The 27,961-nt window shown below is 41.0% G+C and overlaps 1 protein-coding gene across 3 annotated transcripts; it reads right to left on the bottom strand.

The window, feature by feature from the left end:
• Positions 1–428: 428 nt before the first annotated feature.
• On the bottom strand, positions 429–27,961 carry PPP4R2 (protein phosphatase 4 regulatory subunit 2). Of its 3 annotated transcripts, XM_068202308.1 has the most exons (9): positions 27,791–27,961; positions 27,004–27,085; positions 10,567–10,737; positions 6,016–6,109; positions 5,154–5,191; positions 4,757–4,831; positions 4,241–4,384; positions 3,703–3,971; positions 429–2,751 (listed from the first exon to the last, which is right to left on the bottom strand). In XM_068202308.1, the coding sequence occupies exons 1-9, from the start codon at positions 27,822–27,824 to the stop codon at positions 2,438–2,440; spliced, it is 1,221 nt and encodes a 406-aa protein (XP_068058409.1). In that variant the 5' UTR covers positions 27,825–27,961; the 3' UTR covers positions 429–2,437. The 3 variants fall into 3 exon arrangements, with proteins under 3 accessions (XP_068058409.1, XP_068058410.1, XP_068058411.1); XM_068202309.1 differs by lacking the exon at positions 27,004–27,085 and having other exon boundaries at positions 27,791–27,920; XM_068202310.1 differs by lacking the exons at positions 27,004–27,085; positions 27,791–27,961 and adding an exon at positions 26,143–26,271.

Genomic DNA, 27,961 nt, shown 5'->3' with positions numbered 1-27,961 from the left:
GAATGGTTTGGCTTGGGGAGGATCCTAAAGCCCATCCCACCCTCTGCCATGGGCAGGGACATCTCCCACTGTCCCAGGCTGCTCCAAGCCCCATCCAAGCTGGCCCTGGACATTTCCAGGGATCCAGGGGCAGCCCCAGCACCATCAGTCAGGACTTTCTTCCCCATATGCAATCTAAACCCACTCTCAGTTTGAAGCCATGTGCTCTGGGGTGTGTAATTAGGGAATTTAAAGCAGATTTTGTTAAATGTGGGGGGCACATTTAGGATTAAGATCTCTGCTGTGAGGTTGAAGCATTGTTTCAGTTTTTATTAGCCTTTAAAATAAGGTGCAGATAGAGATATGGATCCATACCTCAAAATCCTTCTGCAGGTCTCTGCAGGAGTGGCACTAACGCTGCTCAAACAAACATCTGGAAAGGTCACAGGTGCTTAAAGAACAAGTTTATTGACAATATTGTCACAAATAAACAATCTAAAGAAAATTTCCGAAATCTCTAAACTTAGAAATTTTAAAATTTTCTCATTGGCAAAATGTTAAAAAAAAAAAGAAGTGTAAGATGTCACTATATTCTTAAACTTTCCTAATTTCAATATATTGGTTCAGTCCTTTAATTTTATAACACACATCCAACCCTTCAGCACAATGAAAATGAGTCAAAGTACAATTTTCCTTCTGCAAGGGGATCTCGATCAAGATTTTTTTTTTTTTTGCAAGCATCTCCCTGAATCCTGTCTGCTCACAGCTTGATAGGTAACATCACCAAGAAATACTTTATAAATAGTCCAGCTGAGCCAAATTAATTCTGGTATTAACCAAAACCTAAATTTCCCCCAAACAATATAAAGCAGACCATGTAGTACAAGAAACTATCAGCATGCATTTTAGAGGTCATTTTTGTACTTCAGGTACATGAACTTAAAACCAAAGAGGGACAAGTGTGATAAAAATGTACTCAGATATTTCATAACATTAATATTTATTGCTTTATATGAATACTGTATTGAAAGCCCAAGCATTCAGTTTACACACAGGAATTATACAATTATATACCGTTTCACAATGGCAGTGAGCACTCATTACAATCTACAAAAAATCTACTTTACAGAAATTTAAAAATTCTAAATATCAAAAAGGTACAGTTGAAGAAACAGGTATAAATTTGGCAGCCAGTAATTGTGACTGGGAGGTTGCAGCTTGCATGTCTTTAAATATGGGAACTGGAAAATATTGAGTTTAAAGCAGTAGTTTGTGCTTTGAGCTGGTTTGAAAAAAATGTAACACTGGCTGTCAAAGTAGCATGTTCAAAAATATTTAGTTCACTTTCAATGTTATACAAATCGTGGTGACTCCTCTGCACCCCTAACCCTTGCAGCTCAGGAACATGACCAGGGTCACAGCTCCGTCCTTCCCATCCAGTGGTGTGATCAGCCCGATGCCACCTGCAAACCTTGGAGGAACTCTGAGACTTCTCTACAATATTCACAAGCTCCAAGAAGCACTCAAAAAGGCAAATACCTGCTCATTTCTTCCAAGGTATTTTATTTTCAAACATTTCTTCTACAAAAGTTTAAGCTAATGTTTTGATTACAACGTTCTGAACATAAAGCACATTTTCTCATAAATAAACGAACTCCTTTCACTCAGGCACCTCAGAAGTATACAAAAGTGTTGTCATTGGAACAGTTCTCTTGGAATGTGTTTACTCTGGTGTTTTCAACAACGTTAGTATTTTTCAGGGTTTCATATGGGCCAGATTTCATGTGTTTTGTTTTTCCAGAGGCAAAGCAAAGTGCCTTGAGAGGTGAACTCAGTCTTTTCCTATAGAAAAAGTATTTGCTGTATTTATCTTTTATAGAAACAGAAAAATATACCCTTTCCCCCTTAGAACAGTGAGGGTACACAGAGGTGTGCATGCTGTGTGGAGATGTGTGTGTGAAATGGAACACATTTGAAACACACAACAGAAGGTTTCTTGGTGTGTATTCAAATAAAAATCCGGAAACCAGCCTGAAACCCCAAATTTGACATGTCAAATGTTGAAACTGTAACCAAAATATGAAGTAACTGCTAGAGCTGTCAGAAAAAGACAAGACAAAAAGCTTTCTTGCTTACATACAACTAGGTGTGGTGATCTCCAAAAAAGTTGTCAAAATTATAATTACCTTCCAGTTTAAAAACTTTTATTCTAAATAAAAAAAACTATACACAAACCACTGATTTGACCAAACGAAAGTTCAGCGGTAAGCAGGACCTGAAGGAGCTGGTATTCACAGTTCTTATCATGTACAACTCTTTCAAGGTTCAATCCATGGAGAAGTTTATTTTACAACCTGCTTCTTTTTGTAAAACTAAAGGTCCACTTTATTACATAAAATTATTTATACAGTGTAAAACCGGAGCCTTATGGAAAATACTGCCTCTAAGTTTATTTAAATTAGTCTTGCTCCATAGGTTCATCTGCAGCTTCTGTGGCTTCATCACTGTTTTCCATCGGGGTCTCTGAGGAGTTTTCTGGAGTTTCACTAGCATAGGACCCCAGCTCTTCCGTGTCACTGCAGTCAGCTCCACTGGTGGCAGGTGCACTGATGTCACTGTCAGCCGAGTGCAAATCCTTCTCTGCCCGTGGCTGCTCAGACTCCTCCATCTGATTGTTCTCCTCAGAGCTCTCTTCAGCCACACTCGAGGAGTCACTGTCTTTGTCTTGATCTTTTCTGTCCGGACCAACGTTTCTGGGAGACATGAAGGACTCTAGGAACAAAGAAAGTACAGCATTACCACGGGATTTTCCAACATACCCTGATCATGCTACTTTCCTCTCCAAGCTATGCTGAGCAGAACTTCCAAAGCCCAGCCGAGGACAGGAAAAATAGACAAACCCCAATTTTATTAGCAGATGTAAAGAATCAGAGCAATCTCTGTCAGGATATCCAAACTATCCCAACATACAATTTAAAAAAAGTTATTTTATTTAACAGGTAGCTTCACTTAGTTAAGTTTCACTGGATAAACACAAAGTTTAAGAAAGAACTTTTTCTGGCTTCCCCACATCCTCCACTTGCTTTCAGAAGCAGTTTCCTGGAAATTATGAAGCCATGGCTGTTTCAGGTGCACAGCCATCATGATCTACAGAACACTGCACAAATATATGAGCCACGAAAAATAATTCAAAGGAAACTTTGAAGAATATGGAAAAAATAGATTAGTCTCTTCACTACAGTTATTTACTTTTTTTTTTTTTTTTTAACTTAGGCACGGAGCCTGCCCTACAGTGAGATAATTTTTACTGTTCAAATAGGTTATGGAGATATTGTTGCTCAGTCTCCTCAGTGAAAGAACATAAATTTATATCTGTATTTTAATAAATTCCATAATTAATAAAGACAGAGCTATGACCCATCCCCGTTCCGGAGAAAGGATGAGAACACCTGATGTTAGCCTAACACAGGGATTCTCGAATTCTTGGTGCACCCTGATCTAATTCATGGCCTCAGAAGATTTTAAGTACCCTTGTGTAAGTTTCAAATTGAGCACAGGACCAAGGAAAAAGAAGTCACAGAATTGCTAAATGATGTAAAATTGAAGCACAAACAAGCAGCTCTTCTTTAAGCACAACTGGGGACCTTCAGCAATCCCACAGCACTCCAGCAAAGAAAATCCCAACTCCTTGAAAGTAAAAGACAACAGTGAAAGCTGAAATACCTTCCTCCTCTTCCTCTGTACAGTGCTGTCTGGCACAGGAAGCATCTTTTTCTTTATCCTGAGATGTAGAGGATGCTTCTGTCTCTTCCCCCATGCCTGAAGAGACTTCACTGGAGGCAGTTTGGTTTGGTGCATCTCTGGCTTCCCCTTCCTTGTCAAATTTAAGTCTTTTTACCTCATGTCCTTCTGCTTCTGCAGGATCATCCTCAGAGTGCTTATTTTTCACCGGGCTGCTCTGAGCACCTTCTGATTCAGATGCTGGTGATTCGCTACAAGCAAAAAAACCAGATGTAGCTTTTATTGAAGACAAACATTCTGTATCTTGTCACACTTTAAGAAAAAAGTAGCAACCCCTTTGATTTAAACATATTAGGTGCTAACAACAGAATTTGCTCCACTTACTACATAATAAAACCTCAAAGTCATCACTCCTGATTTCAGATTCTATTGTGCATCCCTTAGAGGGTCAGTCTTTTTTAAACTATTTTTAAAACATAAATAAAAACCCTGAGCTTCAAATACACTCCTCCTGACAAACCTGTGTTTCTTCTCCTCTGCTTGCTGCAAGCTGGGCTCTTTATGCTCTGAGCTGTCTGGCAAACCGTTGGTTGTCATGGGAGCTGACAACGAAACCTTCGTCCGACTCACGGGTCTGGGGGTCCCAGGGCCATTTACATTCGATCTTTAAAAATAATAACCAAAAGTTAATCCAGCCTTTCAGCTAAGTCGTTTGTTCCTACTTGGCAGAAAGTAGTTATACCCTTCCTTTAAAAGACCAACAAAACTAAACAAATAGATGAGGGGCTTTGCTGTTTTATATTGAATAAAACGCTCCTCGCCTGCAATGTGCAGATTTGATAAAAAAATTTAAATAACACAACAAAGTTCTCAACAATGAGGTTAGATGAAAATACAGAGTACATGGCATACATGCTCATGCTTCCTCTATCCCCATTCCCCATTATCCCATGTCACACCTCATTTTTAAGGGTGCTTATTCCCAGAACTTCACTGCTTTGATCCACTAAAAGTTAACCCCGGGAGCTAAACTCACCTGTCAGAGTACCCTGGTGAATTCCCGGGGAACATAACACCATTCATCCGATTTAAACTACTGGAATTATTTTTCCTAACAAACAGAACAACAACAAAATGTTATGAATAAAGGAACTTTAAATCACTTCAAGCTTGTTTGCACAGAATTTCCCAATCCCAAACTGACAAAGCCCCCACTGTCAGTCCCCAAGGGCTTTTTATTTATTCCCAAACTATTACACTAGCAGGCACCATTCCTGCTGCTGACTGAACTATTGATAACAAAACCTGAACTCTGCATGTCTGGCTTTTAGATACAACTACTGACAGCAAGACAGAGACATCAGACACACACATGCATCCTCCCTGTTACTAACACAACATGAAGTTTCATGGGAAAGAGGATTTATACTCACTCTGAAGATGGATATACACAGCTGACAACCATGACATTCTGTAATATACAAACAACAAACACATCAGCAGTTCAGAAACAGAAGCTTCAGCTCTTGACATCATCCCAGAACTTTTAAGAGTTACAGGATTTTGGTTCTATCTGTTGAAATACCTCTGCTCCCTCTTACAAGGTCAGGCCACAATTACACTAAAATTCAGGATTTTATTAAGTTTGTTACTGTCCTAACAAGACCAGCACATTAAGCCTCAGGCCTGAGTGTCTGTAATTTTTAACTGAGGGATCTCTGGAGAACAAAGTATTCAGATATACTGAAGCATCCTATTGTGGAACCACATTCTCAAAGTCTGTTCCTGGCTTCTGAAGGATCCCACGTTCTGATCCAAGCTATAAACTGCCAGTTAAGACACCTGTGTGCTCTTCTGAAGGCACACTCTGCTACAGCACAGGATTTAAATACTGAAACAAACAGCGCTGGAAGGAAGGGGCCTCCCTTCTTCTTCACCTCTGGATCTACTCTGAAACCAAATGTGGGAGGAAATTCCTGATCAAATGATTCGGGGTATTTCATCTGATCATTTTTAACTAGGACTCAATACAAAAACTGCCACCCTCCAAAAACTACAGAGTGATTGGGAAACACAGCAGTTGCAGCACTGAGATTAATTTTTGTCTGCAGTTATTTTTAAAACTGCTTTTTGCTGCTGAAAGCTATGAAACAAACTCAGACATTTAAGAGCAGCCATTAGCTGTACCTTGGCTCTGAGCCCCAAGGAAAGCAGCAGACCTTTGGGAGCAATTGGGAAGTTTTTAATTGGTGGCTGTGACTGTGGATCTGTGTTCTCTCTCAGAAAAATACTTACCTTTTCCACACCTCTTAGAAATTTGTCTGTTCCTGTGTAATTCCTCCTAGGATCTGTCAGCAACTCACAGAGTCGCTGGATAGTGAAGGGGATGCTGCAATGAAATAGATTTGTAACAATTTAATTTTATTTTAATAAGTACAACTGTTAGGAAGCAACAACATTATCACTTTCTTGCCCTTACTGAGAAGGTGGAACAAAACCAGTACTGGAATTTGTAACCATGAGCAATCCTGGGTGACCCCAAAAGGCTTTATTTCCCCCTATCTTATACAAAGCTGTTTCCTTTGCTCACCACCACAAAAAGCAAGTTGAATCCTAAACGCATCATCCCACAACTCACAGGATTCATTTAAACAATGAAAAGGAAATCAGATCATCAACAGTAAACTTTCTGACTGTACTATTCCAATACACAGAACAGAAATTGTAAAGGATTCAAAACAAATTTGACACACTAGAGCTAAAAACGTCTCAACTTGTAGTTTATTTCAGGTTTTACAAAACACAGTTACAGAAGAAGCAGTAAATGTTGGAATTAGTAGAACCATTATAATTCAGCTGTTACAAATAACCTATTTTGCAACAACTGGACAATGTACTCATCTATCAAGGAACAGATCAGGAAAAATAAGTAATAGTAATAATAATAGGTGATGTATAAGCCCATAGGAACCACATAAACACATTTTTGGTTTTGGCAATTCTGCACTCAGTTTCATCCCTGGTGAAATGAGAAACTGACCTTTCAGACAAACAACACTTTACAAACAATTCCCAGTTACCTGAGGCGTCACACACTTTCAATCCAAGTTCAGTGTCACATTTTAACAAATTTCTGTCAAAATAGTTCAGTAAAATTATGAAGTACCATGCATTTTTATAGTTAACTATTGGAAGTTGAAGCCATAAACATCTAAAAAGTTGTCTAAGAAGAATATCTGATAGAATACAATGTTTATGAAGCATTTTGTGGTTGGGAATACAACTGACACCAAACCCAGAGCAGCATCAATCCAGACTGACATGCATGTTTGTGTATATCCCTATACTGTAAATTTTGGACCAAATTCTGTGTTGATTAGTTTCTGAGGAATTCAGTACATGGTATCTCCAGCCTGTGTCATGAGCTAACTCCGCCTGGATCTCCAGCTTTGCTCATTAGCTGAAAAGCCACATTAGAGATGCCCAGATCTCCACCAGCTCAGTGGAAAGAGGTCAGCACAGCTCCAGTTCATCGTCCCACATGACACTTCACTTTAACTAAAAGCCGGTAGTACTCAGAGAGTGACTAAGTATCAACAATTCAATTATGTTTTCCAGAACTGCCTGTACATCATGTTACTGAGGAAGTCCTAATCCTCAACAAACCAGAAAAACCACAGGAACAAGTGTTCCTTCCAATTCAGTTTATTACATGAAGGCTCTTAAGCTTGACAATAGTTCTGGCATTATTATTTCCCTTCCCTTGCTCTTCACTGGTCAACCAGCAATCTTTGACACCCAAATTCTTCATGAAATCATCAAGTTTAGAAGAGACCTTTAAGATCAAGTCCATACTCACAATATTCAGCTTCTGCACAGTGCCTTCTTTTAAAAAAATTCCCAACTTTTAAGTCACAAAGAATTTACTTGATCTGTTAATCTTTCCATATAGATAAAAGTTGATATTACTATTTCTTGTGATGGTCATTTTGGTTTTGGGTTGGAAATTCATAATTAAAGAGATTTTGTTATTTTTAATAGAATAGACAGTCTGTTCAAAAATCCATTTATTCAACAGAAACAAAAACATACACATTTTTAAATTATTCTCCATCAGCCAGATCTGTAAGACATCCTGGGGAATCAGTACCTGGCAAATTTGGGTTTAGCTGTACTTTTAACTGGTCCCCTGGATGACTGCGACATTAAGTGTTTTGGAACATCAATGCAGTGCTAATTCCCCAGGTACGACAGAAAATTCAAGAAATGTGCCGTTTGCAACTAACTCCAGAAGGAAAAGCTGTGTTTCTATTTTACTCTCAGCTAACACAAGTTAAAAAGAAAAAGGCAAAAGCAAACTCAATTCCTTCCAAATTCTTCCCAGCAAAGTGAACTTCGCGCACTGAGCAGCAGATGGCACCCGGTGTCACACAATCACCCCTCTGCATGGAACTCCTTCAACATTTACAAATGCTTTTAGTTGACAAAACCCAAAGTTAACTTCACCTCAGGAACTCCTTCTGGTGAAAAAACGATTTTTTTTAAATAGTTCAACAAGGTGATTTTAAAAAAGAAGCAATTTAAATTGGTGTAAGTCTATAAAGGGACACCAATGCAAAGTTTGTGAGCAGTACGAGAACTGATTGTAAATACTCAGAAATTTAATTAGCTCAGCACAGGAGCTGCATGAATAGTCCTGATCTGCCTATTTAAGGTAACCACTTAAAATTCAATACCAACACACTCAAAACTGCACTTCCAGCACTACAGCCCAGAGTGAATTACAAATCAAAAATTAATTTGGATGGGACTGAAGAGGGATCTGGGAAAATTACTTATAACAGCCATATTAAATTGTAGCCAAAAAATCCCCCGAAAACGAAATTTGGATTATGATCTATTTTATTCATGCTGTAGAAACTTCTCTGTCATCAGAGATCCCCAGTAACTTAGAACTTGGAACTTCCTTGTTTCACTAACAAAGGATAAAAAAATGGCAGAAGCTCCTACTCCAAAGCAATTGTAAGAGAATTATAAAGAGAATCTGGCTCTGCAGACCTGTGCAGACATCATGTCAAATAAGATGCAGCCAGGTTAAAAGAGCCAGTTTGTGCTTTCTTTAGAAGGCACTTCTGCTAGAAAGACCCCAAAATAGGGGTCATTCTTAATGTGTTACTTCTTTGACTCAAATGAAAAGTTTTTACAAATTTGCTACTTTGAGTGAACTCCTTCCCTCTCTCTTAAACAAACACTAATAAAAATGTCCCAATAATAGAGTCACATCAAGTAGGTTCCTTGTCTGCCCTGACATCCACAGCTCTAAAGAAGCCTGGATATACAAATCACACAACCCAAAACGTGCTGCTTCTACTTTTTGGACAGATCTCCACACGATTCAGCTTTTACAGTCACATCCTCCCTGTGGGGATTACAGGATTTACTCAATGAACCACTCTGCAATCCCGGATCCTGAAACATCCCCAGGCATTATTTCCTTTAAGGATGCAGCTCGCTTCCTCAAAGCCTGGGAGTTTCACTGCAAAGTATGAGGAAGCTGAGCACCCTGAAGTGTTACAGCAAAGGATGAAAATAGCACAGGCACAGCCTAAGCTCCAGACTCCTCATCCAGAGGTTTGTTCAGTGCACTTGGGAACAACAGCAGATAACAGCAGCCCATTCATTAGCTGTCCCTGGGAGAACATTACCCATTTTGTGAGCAACGAAGCATGAACAAAAAGCTGGGGGAGGCGGGAGAGAGGCAGACTTGAGCATAAAGGATAGGTTTGTTTTTAAATTCCTGCAGTGAAGCAGCCCGGTATAAATATTGGGGAGCTGAGAACAAGCTGAATTTCACATTCTTAGAAGTCCCCTACATGAGAGCCATCGTGGGGGGAAGAGGAGATCTGACTTAAGACTCCTAAACTGCAAATAAATGAAGTAGCATGGAACAATGACATTATCAATTATAAATACAGCATCAAATACAATACTAAGGACATGTCAGTAGCACCTCTGAACCTGAATTTTCAGAGTATCAGGAAGGCAAGATTTAGAACATGCCCATTTATCAATAAGCTGAGAAAAATGCTGAAAGTCTCTTAACAAGCACCAAGCACCACAAGCAGGATGACTCAGCTTATGGCAAGTATGTAATCCAGTTTAACAATAAAAATACTATGAAAGCTAGTAAAAAGGACGCACCAAATAAGACAAAAACATCAGGAGCTTTATTTGAAAGGAAACAGAAACTTCCAAAATTAGGAAACCAGCAAAGGGCACAGATAAATTTCAATCTAGGACACTGTCATCAACAGATCAAACACCCCAAGTCCTTCATCAGTATCACTTCAGCTATAAATTTGAATCTGGCATAATTTAGTAATTCCAAGCCAGGTACACCTTTGCCTCCTGATCACACCCTGCTTCTCACAGCATGATTTCTTCACAAGCCAGTGAACTGCCATAAAACAATCAGGAACTGAACACCAGAAGACCTCTTTCCATTTGGTATTTCAAAATGCACTAAAAGAAATCTGACTTTACTGTCTATTTAACCTCTTAAATGCACACAATGTAATGTGATACTTCTTTGAACTGCACTGTTTAAAAACTAACTACATATTAAAAAAACAAAGTGAATGACAGCACAGCATGTCACACTTTTCATTCAGTGACACAATAATAAAGTTCAGAAACTACTGCAATGTATTTCCAAGGTGCATATTTGCTTCTGCTCATCCATTCGAGGAAGCAAAATGAAGAGTCACAGAGACAGTACAAATTAGTATGTTAAAAACAGGGGAAATATGTCTGTTATCCTGATTATAGAAAACAAAGGATACATACCCATTAAATCCAGTGACAATTTTCAGGATTCTTTCTTTCATCTCTTCAAAGGGAATATATTCCACGTTTGGATTGGGGGGCCCTCTTGGTTCAGGAGCTGAGGTTCTGAAATCATCCATGACTTTCTCCAGTTTAAAAATAAAATAGCCTTTAAACTGAGACCACTGAACCCTGCATAAAACACAAGCATTGAGACACAGGCAAGTTAGTCCTAAACCCAAAGAACAACAGTGCTAGTTTATGTTTGCATAACAACGTTCACCCTGGTATGCCAGTCCTGAGATAAACGAGGCAAGTAATGCAGTGCTGTTTTCCTTCCTGAATTTAAAGCACGGTAACTATTTCAACAATTACACTGGAACAATGGAACACAAATCAACTGCCACTAACAGCAGGGGAGGCCATTTCCTTAAAGAACCGATATCCACTGACAAGGCAAACCTAAACGTGAAATATACACGTGTCTATACAATGTAAAGGGAGCCTACAGTTTTCACTGAGCTCATAAGAGGTGGAAGGGGAAACAAACAAACAAACCAACCCAACCAACAAAAACCCACACCAAAAAAAAACCACCACACCAAAACACTAAGTGTTTCAAGTTTGGAATCCATAGAGTAACTATAACACAGCATTATCTGCTCCCCTCACAAAAACCTTACCGAAGGCCTTTTGGAACTCCACACACCTTAAAAACATGCCATGGTAGTCTTTTTCTAAAAAAGGCATTGTATTGATATTTCTGTATCACAGTGGGCACTTGTTGACAAATAACTGAGCAAAACAACTTTGACTCCCAATAAACATTCCCACAGCAGTAAGCTATTTAGATCGTTCCAAATTACTTCCTGCCTTACAGCTTCAAGTTTCATCATTTATAAAACTCTAGATTTTGAAATTTTCAAGCAAACAGGTCCCTCTCACTGGGTACAACAGACAAGTGCTGAGGCAGCCCCTCCCCACCCATGGCCCCACAGAGAAGCCACAGGAGACATTCAGGGCCTCCCTGGGATCATGCATGTCTGAGCAGCACAGGGAGCCACTTGAAAGCAGCAACTGATTTAGTTCAGGATCGATTTGTTTCTATTCCTGATGCAGGAGCTTGCACAGCCCCAGCACAGAGAAAAAGAAGAAACAGAGAATAACAAACCAACAATAAAGAAAGAAAATGATCTTTGACATTTATCTGTAACACACACGATCTGGTAGGAGCAGGCTCAAACCGAACAAGTGTAAAATGTGAGCCCCTGGACAGCCCTTCAGCTCCTGCTCAAAGCAATATTAAACCATACAGAAAACCATTTAGCCAAAGGCTCTATCTCTACAGGCTGCCTTTGGCAGCCCTGACTATTTCTGACCCCATGTAGCAGCTGCCCTTCTGTGGGGCTGACCCAGTTATTTGTGCTGTGAACCACGGGTGGTGATGTTTGTTTCTCCAGCACCAGCACCACCAAAATCCCAAATCCCAAACCACAGGCCAAGGAAGCTCTGTCAGCCTGCTTGCACTAGAAAAGCAGGGCCATATCATCTTTGCCTTAATTTTCTCCTTTGTCTCAAAGAAATAATTATGAGATGAAAAGAGAGGAAATACAGCTGAGGTTTATCTATAAAGATCCAAACACAAAGCCCTTGTCTTTCAAGGAAAGGAATGATAAATTTTGCAAGAATAGGGGAATTCCAAAAAAGGAAAGCAAACCTCTGTTTTCTTTCACAAGAGACTCCTAGGCACCTCACAACAGGAGGGATCACAGGACTTAGTGAATAATAATAAAAATTAATAAATAAATAAATATCAAGGTCCCAAAAGGGAATGGTATGGACTAAAGAGCACCACTGAGTCTAGCTGGATTGTCTCCAATCAGCATTCTCCATCCCAAGCAGAATACTATAGTGTTCCATGTACAGTATCAGACATTACTACTGCAAATACCAATTAAAAAGCTGTACAATTCTGCAGTGTTACCACCATGAAACCAAAGTGTTAGTAACAAATCACAGATTTAATACATAAACACACCACAACCACAGTAAATAACCCCATGACAGTGTGGGATTACTCCCCACAGAGCATCCCAAGAGCTTTACTTGCCTCATGAAAGGGGATTCCACTATTATTCTAAACATTCTTTGACAATCCCATTTGGATATATTTCCACACTTTAAAACTTGAGCTGCTCTTTGTTTTCATTGTTATTTATTTCTTGCTAAATAGTAACACTTATCTTTTCACAGACTATTAACCCATCAGTGTTTGAAATAAATCAACAACATGAGGTTTAAAATGGCAATCTACTGCCTGAAAGCAGCACCCACCAGCTCCTTTACAATGCTGAAACTACAGAAAAAAAAGATTGTAACATTTTGCCGATATTGAGAAGTTGAGAAAACTATCACTTGGATTTTAAGCTACAAATTTTAATTAGTATTTCTCCCATTATAACAAGGCTAAGAACTTACATGTGCATCACACTGAACTACTGACATAGAAAGCATCTCTCAGCCTGCATTCCAAACCACTTGCTAAATGGCTGCTGACCAGGTAACACAGGACAGGTTACACACAGAGGCAGCAGAATTTGAGGATAAACACATCCTGCAATCACAAGGTGACCACAGCTAGCCAAGCCAGAGCAACACCAGCTCAAATCAACCCAACAAGCTGCTGCTAGAAGCTGTGTAAGCACAGCAGAAGGGGCTCAGCACAGCCTTGCTGCTCAGACATTCACTGTGTTTCTCCAGCAGTTTTTCCCAGCACTGCTGGATTCCCTGCTGCTTGGGTTGCAGTAGCAGCAGCAGGAAAGCTGAACTGCTCAAAGGCCACTGTTACACTCAGTGCAATCTCAGACAGAGCTGCAATTCAAACAATAAACACAGCTGTCCTGTGCATCTCCTGACATCAGTGTTGTTAAAATAATGAACTCCTTTCTGCCCAAAAAAAACAAAATTATTTCTGCAGGGACAGTAAGATTTTCTCAGTTCCCATTTCCTTAGTGGAAGTGACCAAAAGTGAGTATCACAAGAGCCAAGTCACCTTTCCTGTTTTACCAGTCAATGAAAATGACACGTACAAGTTGGCATCAGCTGAACTTCACAAACTTACGTGTCTCATCCATAGAGAAAACCAGTTCATTCATAACAATGGGTCAAAATGCTTGGCAGTACAATATTAAGATTAAAAGTTGCATATCCTACGAGTTATCTAAGCAATCTTTATCTACACTTCCAGAAATTTTAAGTTATCCTCAATCATGGAAAGATTGGTTGCTTAGAAATACAGACAACAGAAGAGACAAACAAGTGCCAGATATCTGTTTTTTAGGAAAAGGAAAATACTCCACGTGTATTACAAGCTTCCTGAGAAAGACCTCTATTTTCTCTGCTTTGTTACACAATGTGAGAACCCAAAACCAAGAGAAAGTTTGGTCATTACGTTCTATAGTTAGATCAAGAGCCAAATAGAAGCAAAAGAAAATTCTCCTACTCTCCGCTTTATGTACAGGCTCATTAAGTTTTATACACTGGAAAATAACTGATAAACAAGATAGTTCTGTAAAAATAACAAATTGAAGAAATTCCATGGAGAAAATACTGTTCATACTTTTTTTCAGAGCAGGCTTGTTTATGAATACTTGCTCTTCCCACTCAGCATTGCACATAATCAGCCTTTTCTTCCAAACCATGCTCTTCCTGTCCACTACACTAGCTTGGGAATTTGTATCAGCAACTTTGAGAGCTTTTAGAGACACTGAAAGAAAAAACGCTGCATAATCTGAAACAACACCTTCAAAAATAATACTTTAAAAAATTAGCTGATCCCAAAATGTTTTGGTTCAGTGTACATTCATTTTAGAGAGTGATGGCTTTGTAGTTATATACATTTTCTGTACATGAAGGCACCTTTCACTACAACATCTGGGTCACTCTGTGTAAATGTACCTGTACAAAGAGCTCTCCTGGGCTAATGAGCCTGGAGTTCCACACATACTCCAAATAGTTTAGGAAAAAATGCCAGCTTATGATAAGAGTCCTCTGCTTCCCTCCCACCAGCTCCTGCACCATCCTCCCCTTTATCAACCTAAATTATTTCCTCTGGCATACAAAAAACCAAGAGGAAAAAACTGATTTCAAGTAAAAAGCACCTAACAAGAAAAAAAGAGTCAAAGGCGAAGGAATGGCTGAAGAGGAACAATCAATCAATCACAGCACTGCAGAACGACAGCTGGTATTCATACAGACACCACCCATTTCAAATTTTCCCAGGGCAGACACAAATGCTGGTAGTTTAACTCAAAAATTTAATTGTTTTTTAAAAAGCACCTTTAAAAGTCAAGCAACAAATGAGAGCATGGAAGCTCACACAGAGTCCAACAAATTCAGTCTTTCTACCTTACTTAAACATTTTATACATGCTAATAATGTGCCTCAAGGTATGAGAAGATGTTTAACACCCTAATATTGCACCCCAGTGCAGTCCCTGCCCTTGACATTTCATTGAACATTAGAAACATTAGAGAAAAATGGATGGAAAACATTTCAGTGTTTGAAGACACTCAGCTGTGTTTTCAAAGTCAATCAGGAAAGCAGACAGCACCTGACCAAACAGCCAATCATACAAATAACATCAGGAAGTTTTGAGAAGATTTACATATAATTAGAGAGACAAGATGACAAAAGGCTAGGAAAGGGTGAGGGAAGACATGAGACATGAAATGAGCCAGTAGGGATTAAATTAAATGACAAACTATGCAAAAAAAAAATCGCTAATAAAATTATTTTTTTCAAAAAATCCCACACATAACTAACAAAACCCCAGAATGGGATCAAAATTAGCAGGTGAAGACAAGAAACTTAAACTCTACAAGGAAAGCCACAAAGGAGGGATGGGGAACTCCAGTCAGAACAGTGCAATATCAGTACTGAGTCACTGAGAGTTGATGAAGCAGCAAAAATATCTCCACTGCACAGGGAAGAGTAATAAAAAACAACAACAAAAAGAAGAGAGATTAATTTAGACACAATCTAACACTGTCAAAGCAGAGCCACGGAAGAACACAATCCTAAATAGCTCTGTTCTCTAAGAAAAGCAATCCATCTATTTCACACCTGTACTTGAATTACATGATTTGCTCTTGGAACTAATCCATTACTACAGATCAACAGAATTTGCCAAGCAACATCAACCAAGTTTAGAAATGCACCAATTCTACTTGATGAATAGCATCTTCAGCAGGGAACAGGCCACCTCAAACAGAGAGAAGGGCAAAATCTGATGCAATGCTTTGATTTCAAAGAATGAGTAGCACAAAGTTGCTTGCCAGGAATGACTGTGTCTCTGCTAATGTGATTTGCATAGGATTCATCCTTCCAAACATGCATATCCAAACAAAATTGCATTTTACATGGAAATAATCTAATCATATCATTCCCAGAGTGTAAAAGACATCCCCCCATTCCCTTATCTCCTGCTTATGCAAAATGCTTGTCCTAGAGGAAGTGAAAGCAGTTTTCTCTCTTACCACAATGCTTATTGGGGAGGAAGAGAACCAGCTCAATATTTGCACTATTGTGTGTCAGAGAATTAACTGATATTTTCTTCTGACCACTGGACAAGTTTTTGTAATTGATTCTTTTGCCACTTGTTATAGTCACTTCGGGAGAGAAGTGTCAATGAGAAGAGCAAAAAGCCTGAAATATTTAATGAAGTTATTTGGGCAAGACCTGACAAAGATAAAAATCCCTACTATTTTTAAGTGAAAACTATCCATGTTGAACAAATTGTATGGTTCCCTCTCATGTATTTAGCACTGCAAGGCTTTGCTATAACAGCACATCTCTACAGCAGCACAGGACACGAAGTGTCTCCAGGAGTGCAGAAGACAACTCCACTGATTTACTCATGTCCCTTTTTAAAAACTGACATAAAACATCAGACATAACCCTGGGGGAGTGCATATGCCTCACCCGCTTTAGACAAAGTCTACAGATTTTAAGGTTTCAACTCCAGCAAGACCTACTGAAGCAAAGCAGGACAAAACCTAGAACTGACTGAAGAACTGGAGGAAGAATTCAGAGTGCCTGAAACAAGGCTAACTCCTGAAATGAAAGTACTGCAATTATTCCATAAATCTTTCTGGAACTGCCTTTCAGATTAGAGGTTTAATTAAGAAAAACATTATATTGAAGAGATGTTAAGCTTCCAGAGACCCAGCTATGTACTTAAAACATGAAGAGCCCCAGGAGTCCTGGTGGGATGTCTGTCTTCAGATTTCACAGTGTTTAAGTTCATTACAAAATTGCTTGATTTAAATTTTAAGAGGATGCCATCTGTTTTGGAGAGATGCTGAATACCACACAGAACATAAAATGAAACCAAAGTAGATCTACTATTGATTCTGTTCATTGAACAGGCCATAAAAGAAATACCAGAACTAAATAAAAGGAAATACTTCCCTCTCCATACTTCTCCTACTATTGGCTCTCTGACAAGCAGAAATTAAAAAACAAACAAACAAGAAAACAACCCATAAAAACCCACCAAATTGGCGTATTTAGGATGCAAACACTTATGTCCAGCTAACTGATTTTAAGGCAATGTCCTCAGAACACATAAGGAAAGAAGGACAGAGGACAATCTTTGAGAGAGTCACATAACATGGAACAAGAGATGTGAGTCACTGGTATTGCCTTTGCCCCCCAAACCCCCAATTTTGCTGACTTACAGGACACTCCCACAGAGACCTGCTAGTGTTTTGAAGTGAAGTAACTTGCAAACTTTAGTAACTGTTTCTTTTCTTTTGTGTCTTGTTCTAGAGATCTTAGGAGATGAAGATATACGCTAAGACACAGTAATTTCCCCAGGCTGTCAAAGGCAAAATTAAAGTTTCACCCAAAACAAGTTAATTCCTTTTCTATTCTGGTCGATCAATGGGATCTCCAGAACTCTTTGGAAAGCGAAAAGGCAGAGAAAATGAAGTGCACTCAGCAATCACATACCCAGTTCAAACCCCTGGCAAGGCAGCAAACTCTCCAGCATGCACTACCACAGCCTGGAATCACGGCCCGTTTCTGCCACCAGGGAGCACAGAACTCATGCCAGGCACGAGCGGCCCCAGCGTGGCTCCCTTCCCCCAGGCTGTGCAAAAAGCAGCAGCGGGGAGGCAGCGAGGGAGCCTGCCCGGGGCTGCCCGTCCTGTCCCCCTGCCCGTCCTGTCCCCCTGCCCGTCCTGTCCCCCTCCCTGGCAGCGCCTCAGCCCTCGGAGCAGCACCCAGAGATCCACTCCAGCAGCCCAGGGAGCTGCAGCTGCCCAGGGAACCCATGGAGTGCAGGCCTGTGGACACCGAGGCCACGTTCAGCTCTTCCCTCGGGTGTCTCTGTTCTACTCCTACTCCCTCCACCTTTTCATGGTTTTGTATCAATCCTAACCTTACCCAGCACACCCATATTTGAGATCTATTCAGTGGCTGTAAACAAGGATACCTGGACATACAGTTATACAGAAGGGGTGCACAAGTTAAAAATTTTAAGAACTGCCCGTAAAACACAATTCCCAGCATTTTCAGACCAGCAAATGACAAAATCCCAACTTGTTGCCATTTCACATGTTAGCTTTCATACAGGAATTACTATTTCATTATTTATTATATAAACAGATTGCTTCTTAAACAGGTGTGCTTTCAATTTTTTCAGAAAATACCATTGAAAATTTCTGGGATAAAAAGCTGCAGCATTGCACTCCCAGTAACAGGGAGATGAGCCATGCTGAAGTTCCCACAGGGATCCCATCTCAGTGCAGAGCAGGAGGCTGCTGGCCCACCAGACACTCAACCTTGTCCTTTGTCTACACCAAAAGGGGCAAGCCTGCTCTGCTGCTCCCACACATTGCTGTGATCCCACACACAGGGAGGTGAGGCAGATCACTGATCTAACCACAAAATTAATGCTGCAGATAAGGCTGAGTAAGATGTGTGATGTGACTAGTAGGGAGCTAAGCCATTTCTTTAAGCAGCAGCACCCATCAGGTAAAAGAACATACCTCACCTAATTCCACTCTTGTGTGAAATATTCTTTGTATTTTGAACTTATTTTTCTATTTCTCATGTTTTATTTTAACAGTATTTTGATGCAATTCATTTTAGGGTCATGATTTTGCACGCTTGCTGCTCTTTTCACCATTCACACAGTGCAGATTAACAGGGGAAATTCCAAACAATGACAACAGATTTACACAGTAAAATCCCCTGTCCACCAATGGAGACTGGCCTCTCACATGCTTCTGGCAAGCAGACAAACACCTCAACCTAACATCAAATCAAAGCCTTAAGCAAGAGCTACATCTTTTATGAGTGTTTCTTATTTGGGAAAAATTTATTTTCATGGGTGCACTGGTTTCGCACCAGTGTCAACCCACGACAATGAGCAATCAATTTAAAATTGAGGTGCTCCAGGTAGGGTGAATCTCCTGGAATTCTGTGCTCCTGCTGGGAAAACACTGGCAAAGTACTCATCCTGAGGGAGCGTCCTGTTCCCTTTCACCTGGTAACTCATGTAAAATTAAACACTCTCACATTTTATCTTCAGCAGGATTTTACCTCATGTTACCTTTCACTTTAATTAAAAATATATTGAAGAGTTCAAAGGAGGAAAAACTGGTATTTCCCACAAGCACAGGGGGTGTTTTTCCATTTTCACTAGCTGATCGTTGTCAGCCTAAATCCAGTCTTTGCTCTCCTTGGGAGCACAGTGAGCTCATTCCAGAACCAGGGAAACTGTCAGACATTAGAACTACAACTACTTCAGAAGTGAGAGTGTTCACCTCTGCTGCTTGCTAATTACTACTGCTCTTGCCAGGAACAACAAAGATTAAGACTTACTTATGGAAACAGGCGGCTGAAGAAGACATTAAAGCACTATCTGTAATCATCAAGGGACTAATTCTAATCTCTGCTGATAAATATTCAGCTGACTCTAACAGAATATAGCTGTCCCACAGAACAGAAAAAAAACTTCAGTCCAAAATTTTCTAGGAAGTACATTTGTGAATACAGTTATCTAAAACCAAACTCAAGTACCTTTCATTTTCTTTTAAAGTCAAAAACTGTCCACAGAACAAAAAAGTACAAGATTACAACATTCTTCATTCAAAAATGAACTTCCTTATAGCAGAGCAGAAAGCAATATAGGACACCAATGCTGCTTCAGGTATCACCAGTTTGCCCAGAATAACCAAATCCACACAAGAAATGCTGCAGCTCCTCTGTTGAGTGTGGCTGTCGCTGTTAGAGGAGCTGGTCACCTCAGAGGAGCTGCAGGCCACACTGACATCATATGATCAGATGTTTACTGTATCAAGCAATAAAGCTGGGAAACCAGATTAGGAAAATGCACCCTGTGGAGCTAATCCAGGATCTCTGTTGCAGTGAGTCCCTGTGCTTGCCACCTTATGCAGTGTCCCAAAAACCCACAGGCCTCCCTCAGGTCTCACAGCGGTACTAGTGGGATCAAGGAAATTGCACTTGTTACTGATTCCTTCCAAACCAGAAACAAAAGCCACCCAATTGGCTTCTCCACAAGGCAGTTCAGGTGACACATGTTAAGCTTGGGATGACAAGGTGTACCGTAGCTCACTACCTAATCCACAGGTATTAGGTGTTTGTGCATCATCATGCTCCCCTGTCACTTCCAAGCCAAGCATCACCAGGTACTGCCATCATGGAAATTGTGTCATTGCCTTCAAGCAGTTTTATTTCTAAAGCTGAACCTGCCAGACATGTATCAGCTTTGTAGAAAAGCAACATCAGTCTGGTTTATCCACAAATTGATAATCCACCTTCCCCAAGTCAACCAGGCTGCTTTGTACCCCTCTTTCTGTGTGCACTATTGCCTTATCCCTTCCCCCCAGGAGCCATCAGGCACAAACCTTGCCAAAAGCTTCACACAGGAAGAGGGTCAAGGCTCAACAATTACAAAGTCAAAATGGAAAAACATCCTTGCCACTGAGAAGTATAATATAGAGTGAACAATACCCAAACGCCTGGGAAAGTCCTTCAGATGAAATACTAACAAGCACAGAACAGATATTTGAGGCCCACTGGAAAATATCAGAGGTCACACTGAGGCAGCCACTACAGCAACGTCACTGAAAGGTGAAGGTACAAACCAAGAGGATCCCTGAGGGTGACAACAAATCCTATCAAGCAAGGCACAGAAGTGAGTTTGAGGAGAAGGATGACCACAGAATACAAGTAAAAGTGATCATCAGAAACACATGCAACTGCATCAACTACCAGAGAATACATGGTGGGGAGGTTTTCTGTGCAAAGTGACATGGACTGGCTGCCAAAAAGATTATCAGGAAACGTGCTTAACAAGAACAAACTGTGTATAGCAACAGGGAAGGAAGCCACACTAACACTACAAATCCGAAAGTGCAAAGAGCTACGTTTGTGATTAAAACAGTCCAATCACCCCAAAAACCTCAGAGCTGCAATGAGTTTACTTTTTGCCTTTCCTTACACGTGTATTCCATAGAGACTAATGTTTATTATGCTGAGTTCATCACACACACTTTATAATGGCAGTTGAAGTCTGACCTTTATACTGTAAACCCCACTCCCAATAGATATGAAGTGGCAGCACTTAAAATAAAACACTACAACAGTGTGTGTTTCCCAAAGCAGTGATTTCACTGATATCACCACTGACTGCTCTGAAGTACTGCAGTTACACAATTCACACACACTGAAGTTTGTGTTTATAATAGAGGTAAAAGAGCAAGGAAGCTAAATTAGCATTGACAAAGGTACATCAGCAGGCTTTTTTGACCAAAGAGACATCAGTTGATTATGAAACAGAAAACAGTGTCAGTGGAATGGGAATTAGTAAGGGGTAATTCCAGATGCTGAATGGAATGGAGTTAGTGAGGAATAATAGTGGACAACAATGCAAGGAAGTTTACTTACATCTCTTGCTTTACTGAGAACATGGAAATGGAACAGGCTTACACTATCAAAGGCACACAGAAACTTCTTTCAGAAAAATATGATCGTGCTTATTACAGCAGGAACTTGAGAATTGTTTTATTTCATATTTTTAAAAAATCATAAGGAATTACATTCCCCAAACAGGCATTAAGATTTCCAGAAAGTAAGTTGTCTCCAAATCAGAAAATATGCTAGCAAACACATGTCGAGCAAGAAAACTGCTCATTGAACAAAAGCGGAGAATGTACTTAAGGGGAAAAAACAGATTTAAATTTAAGCATGTGAAATAAGCCAGAGAACATATGGCTAAAAAAACCTAGACATTTGTTACAAGAAAAAGGATATTATACAAGCCCTCACAGTACATAGTTAAAGCACTTAAACTCCGGTGCACTTATTCTTGTAGGAATTCATGGCTACAGTATCTTCATTTAGCTCTCCCACAGCAAGCAAACTATTTCACTACTGTAATAAACTATTAGAAAAGTTAAACTGATTCAAAAAAAGCTTAAAAGTGTAATAAGAAAAAAGTTCACTGCTACATAAAGTACATGAAACAGCATCAAAAGGTCAAAAGTATTTTTGCCATTATCTTTGGTGGAACTGCAGTTATGTAACTTACATTTACAGTTATGTAATTTACCAAAGGCAAATCATCCCTGATCCACCTGACTGACTGCCGAGGAGGGAAGACCAGAGAATGCTGTAGTTCAACCTGAGCAAGGCACAGCAGCCCTGGCAAAGCTGCAGCCCCGGTGAAGCTCAAGCTCCGCTGCAGCGCCTGGGGTGCCTGGATCCAAAGTCCAACCACACCCAGTTACAAACGCCGGCGCTCAGAGCTCACAGCAGGGCACCCCGTGCTGGCCGGAGGGAAGCTCTGCCAGCCCGGGCTGTGACCAAGGCTGCTGCACCACTGCCTCAAACTCAAACAGGCTCTGCTGGTGGAATCCAGCTGCTGACTTTCACCAGGGAAGAGCTAACTGCATCCAGGGAGATGGAAACAGGTTCACTTCTAACATGCACTGGGCCCAGGACAGTCCAAGGGAAACGCTATTCCCAGTGCACATGGTTAAGCAGTGAAACAGGGAGCCAAACTGAGGCTATGGAATTGCCATGACTGGAGATTTCCAGAAATGCTGCACAAAGCCCTAATCAATTTTATTTAACTTTGGAATTAGCTCCCCTTGAGCACAGGGTCTGCCTGGATCACCTCCACAAGTCACTTTCAACTAGTCTATGATGACAGTACTGATATCCAGATTTGACTTACAATCACATGAATTAAACCTGACTCAAGAAACTCTGTAAAATCCACTTATGTTGGCCCTCTAGGAAACATGTGGAGAAACAACTTCTCTTTTCAGGCTCAGGTGAGGTTCAAATAAACATTTTAGAGCTTTCAAAAGAATTTCATTACAGGAAGAAATAAAAGCAGAATGTATTTTAATGGCTGTTTAAGCTGCACTAAGGGGAGGAACCAGTGTAACGGCATCACATCCTGGGCAGTGTTCTCTACCTTAGGCCTAGAAGGATTTTACAATTAATCACTTCTGCCTATGAACTGTATTGCTCCAGATTTTGGTACTTCACTACTTTCTGAATTCCTTCACTGGCAGTAAGCTTCTGCATTATACTTTCCACTACAGTAAGCCATTAAAACTGCACTTTATAGGTTCCCTGCCCCAGGGCAGGAGTGAGAGAAATGCATAAAAAACCAACATAAAATTTTTGATTGCTTTAGTTTTCTAAGTTTTATTTTCCACTTTAGAAAAATCTAGTTTTCCTTTCCAGTCCAACACATTGGATTTTCTTGGTGAAGTACCTAAATAAATGGTTTTAAAATGTTTTTGCTATTGAAGGGGCAGAGTGACTCTAAACCCAAGAGAATTTGCTAGGAGGCAAGAGAAAACATTTTAAATACAGGACACAAAATCACAACTGATAAGTGATCTTCCTATCTATTTTTAAGAATTCTTTAGAAACAACAAAAAAATGTCACTGTTGCATTTTACTTCTAGCACTGCAATGTTCTGATTTCCATCCCATCCCTTAAAGCTCTTTCTACTTCAGAAAAAATAGATAAGTGGATTTCTTATGAAAAAAAGGACACAAAAACTCATCCTGTTTCTAGAGGTCTTTCAGATACAGCTAAGTACTAGGACTAACAAATCTCCTCTCTCTTCACTCTATTCAGTTTTGCAAGTCACACTGATCTGTTACAAACTGGAGACAAGGAGGTTATAACAAACTTCCCTGACTGTACTTGGTCTCACTAAGGAAATTCCACATTAGTATCTCAGTAAAAAGTCAGGTTAATTGAGGAGTATGCTACTCCTCTGAAAAGAAAAAAAAATCCTAAGATTCAAGACAACTTCAAAAAGGTTGAACAACAAACTTTATATTGTATTTCGCCTAAGGTTAAGTCTTACCATGGCAACTGTTAAGAAACAAAAATATTTCATAGTAGCCAAGCAATCAGACTTTTGCTTCTGTCACCTCTAATAAAGGAAGTTTAGACTGGCTTCTGTAAATGTAGGCTATAATCTCACCAGCAATTAAGTGAATGGTTAACTTTGCGCAAGAGGAAAACTTCAACTTCAAAAAGATGAAGTGAATGCATGGCATTGTATGATCAGAATTTTACTGTATGGCAGTGATAACACATCTAAGCTTACAGTGATAATAGAACCAAAATTAGCAATGTTTTTGTTCCACACCTCCCTTGTAAGTGAAAAAGACCTCTAATTAGAATAAAGATACTAAGAGCCTTGTCACAGCTGCAGTGGTGGCTTCACCACCTCTCACCCTCAGTTCCTCCCCTTCACCACCTCTCCAGCTGCAAGTACCAGCTACCAGGACACAACACGTGGATCAATGAACCGAGCCTTGTCCTAAAGAGTCAGGACTGTGAGAAGTTCCTGCCCCAGGTTCCTATGGAGCTGCAGAAGCAGTCCAACAGCCCAAGTGAAACACTGACCCAGGGGCAGCACCAGCCAAGGCTTCTGCCAGAGAAATCCCAGGAAGATCAGAGCCTCACCTAAACCTGCACCTACCTGTTCCCAGCTCCCTCAGATGAATAAGCACTTTGGAACAAGTGGGGGCAGGGAGACACCCAACGACCATACCTGAGCCTGTGCTTTCCATCTGCCGGGTGAGCTGTGTGGGATCAGGCTTTGAGGAGAACCTAAATGTCACTTTAATTTACTTCATTACTACCTTTTCAAACTAATTTTACTGAGTCACCAACCAAGATCTGCTGCAACTGTGACTGGAACCGTATGGAGGATGAGAGCATTTACCCCAGGATACAGACTGCAGTTTATCCTCTAAAAATCAGTATTCATGATGAAGTTAAAAAGCTGTCAGAACTCCCGTGAAGACGATACAACTCTCCTAGAACTAACAACTGAACACAAAAATATTTCACATTTCACTTGTCCTGATTTGCCTCAGTACTTTTTGTTTGCTACATTAGGAACAGGCTGTGACTGAGTAAGATCCATTGTTGTTCAGTAATGAAGTCTGCAAACCATGGGTGTAATTACCCCTGACTAAACCATCCTCCCAAACTATACTCTGAACTTCGTAAAAATCCTAACAAATGTCACTGCAAATGAATATTTTCTCACTCCGAAGTATCTATTTATTACTGGCTTAGATTCTATTACTCAAAGTTGTTTTTACATAAGTGAAAATAAAGACTATCTAGTGCATTTTAAATTTGCATGCATTTGGTAGGTTTGCCTATTCCAGAACACTTGTACATGTCAAGCTGTACCAGCTTAAAAATACATTAAGTTTTTAAAAGGCACATTAGCAATCTTCATATGAATGATTCCCAGGAGATTTGAATTTTTACTCATTTTATCCCTGATATTTTGATACATAACACATCAGTGAACACACAAACATGTTTGATGAACAAATACAGACTTTGGTAGATAATCTGAAGCAAATTTAGTATTCTAAAACACTATTTCCATGCCTGTCTCCAGACTATATTAGGCATTTCTGATGTTGACATCCAACACCTTTTAAAAAACTATTTAATGCAACTGAAAGGTTTAAGAAGGCTAAAGAGAGCTACAGACCTCAAAAAAACCAAAAAGAAAACCCTGGAAACACAGAAGGCAAGATTTGTATATCAGATGACAGACCCCAGTTCAGGTTTAAGTTTGTAAAAATAAAATAAAAATAACAGAAATAAACCTAGATTTCCTAAATGAAAATAAAATCAGAAAGGAAATAATTTTCCCAAGAACTTGCCCCAGTAGAAACACTTTTTAAAATTTACTTTGGAATATACATCATAGTGGCAGAAACAGTAAAAACAACCTGAATAAATGCCTGAAAGCAGGAAAAATATCTTAAACATATTTTAGTATGGGCTTACTGCAGTGTATTTTCTCTGTATAATAAGCACTACACCAAAACATGAAGCATTACAGCTGTGCACGCCTGCTGAGCATGAGCCTTCTATTCAAAGAGCAAAGTACATTTCAGAACTCGCTTTTCTTTCTAAACCATTAATCCAAGCAGCACTAGCAAGCTACCAAAAAAAAAAAATAAACCACCAACACCTACAAAACCTCTTACAAGTTCGTGGGACTCTAGAAACTCAGAGAAAGCCCCTGAGGTCACTGGTTGATCACAAAACACTCCTAAAAGCATATCTCCCCTGCTGGAGCCGTAGTCTGGCACTAGGCCTCAAAAACAAGGAGACAGCCGGGGCGCCAGAAAGTGAGCACAGCCACGGCAGCGCAGCCGGGGAAGCCTTTCCCCTTCCTGCCAAATAGTGAGCCACAAGGAAGTCACCAGCAGCGATCCCTGGAAGGAGCGCGGCTCCCTCCGCTACCTCCCGGGAAACCCTCCGGGAAAGCGGCCCGGAAAGGGCGGCACGAGGGAAACTCCCGCCGAGCTGAAAAACCACGGCAGCTCCGAGCGGTGCCCACACGGCCCGGCTGCAAAAGCACCGCCGGATCTTCCCCCCTTCACCGGCAGCGCCCAGACACAATCACGGGATGGCTACAGAGCCCAGAAAGAAACAGTGTGAGCGACTGAAATCTTCATGTAAACAACACCATTAGATACTGCAAACACAGCTATACAACAGTGTATAGCAGACACTGCAACCGCAGCTGAACTTGCCACTTAAAAAAACTGAATCTCTCTCAAAAATCCAGGAAAAGCAACAGGTTTTTTATTGTGCTGAGTAGGATCGGTAAGACCTGACAGACACCCCAGAGCAAAGCCTATATGAGAAGTCTCCCCTCGTTAGATCAAACTATCAGCAAACTAAATTAATCCATACAAAATTAAATGGGAACTGAGGAAAGCTTATTTAGCCTACTGAAGCAACCTACAGACAAAAAAAGAATCCTGGTAGAATCTCATTGACGTAAAATGCAAGATTTGTTTTAAGTCACAACTGAGGACCACCAAAACAGTGACACTTACATCGTCTCTCCAGTCTTAGCAACATGACAAAGAAACTGATCCAGTATTGGACACACTTCCTTCTTTCCTCTCTTCTCAAAATCTGTTGGCATGAGAACGACACAAAAATAATGGTAAAAGAAGATGGGACAGAACAAAAATTCACAATAATTAGCGATTTGCTTGAACTATCAGTACAGCTCCCACACAAACACTGTTGTGTTCTCACAGTGTTCCGGCTGATCCCCTGAACTCCACCAGCTTCTCAGCCCTGGGAAGCACTTATTATTTTTTCCTGCGGAGAAACCGCACGCAGCAGAGTAGCGAAAGTTGATTTGTAACTTCTTCTGAGCAGCTACGGCTCAGAAAGAGACCGATTTCCTCAAGCTGAGCCCAGAAGAGAGAGGGCTGGGGAGGGAGAAGGGGACAGGTCCGGGCTGGGCCGGGATGCGGGGGAAGGAGCCGGGATGCGGGAGAAGGGGGAGGAATGAGAGAGAAGGGGCGGCCAGACCGGGGAGTCCAGGGCGGCAGCCGGGGAGACCCGAGAGCCGCTGATCCCCCCTCACGCAGCCCCGAGGGTCGTTGGGTAGGGAGATCGCGGGCTCTGCCCTCCACTTCCCCACAGCGACCCCCAGGCTCTCCCCACTCGGCGGGACCCCCTCCCCCAGCGAGCAGCCCCCGCCCCACAGCGCGGGGACCCGTCGCCCTCAGCGAGGGGCGCTCCCCCCACAGGGTCTCAGGAACCTCAGTCTTCCCCTCAGCGCGGCGACACCGCTCCCCCAGCCCCCGCCACCAGCCTCGCCGCCACCTTTCAGCGCCTCCTGCAGCCTCTCGACGTCCATGATCCGCCCGGGCGATTCCCCCGCGGCTCGGCGCGGCTCCCCCGCCCCAGTCCCGCGCAGACCGGGCCGCGCTCACAGCAAGACCCCGCGCTCAGCGACGCTCCAACATGGCGCCCGCGCCGTGCCCGTGCGCGGCC

The sequence above is a fragment of the Anomalospiza imberbis genome, chromosome 11 (genome assembly GCF_031753505.1).
Source record: "Anomalospiza imberbis isolate Cuckoo-Finch-1a 21T00152 chromosome 11, ASM3175350v1, whole genome shotgun sequence".
Lineage (NCBI taxonomy): Eukaryota > Metazoa > Chordata > Aves > Passeriformes > Viduidae > Anomalospiza > Anomalospiza imberbis.
Note: the sequence above shows the minus strand (reverse complement) of the source record. Positions and strands in the feature narration are given on the sequence as shown.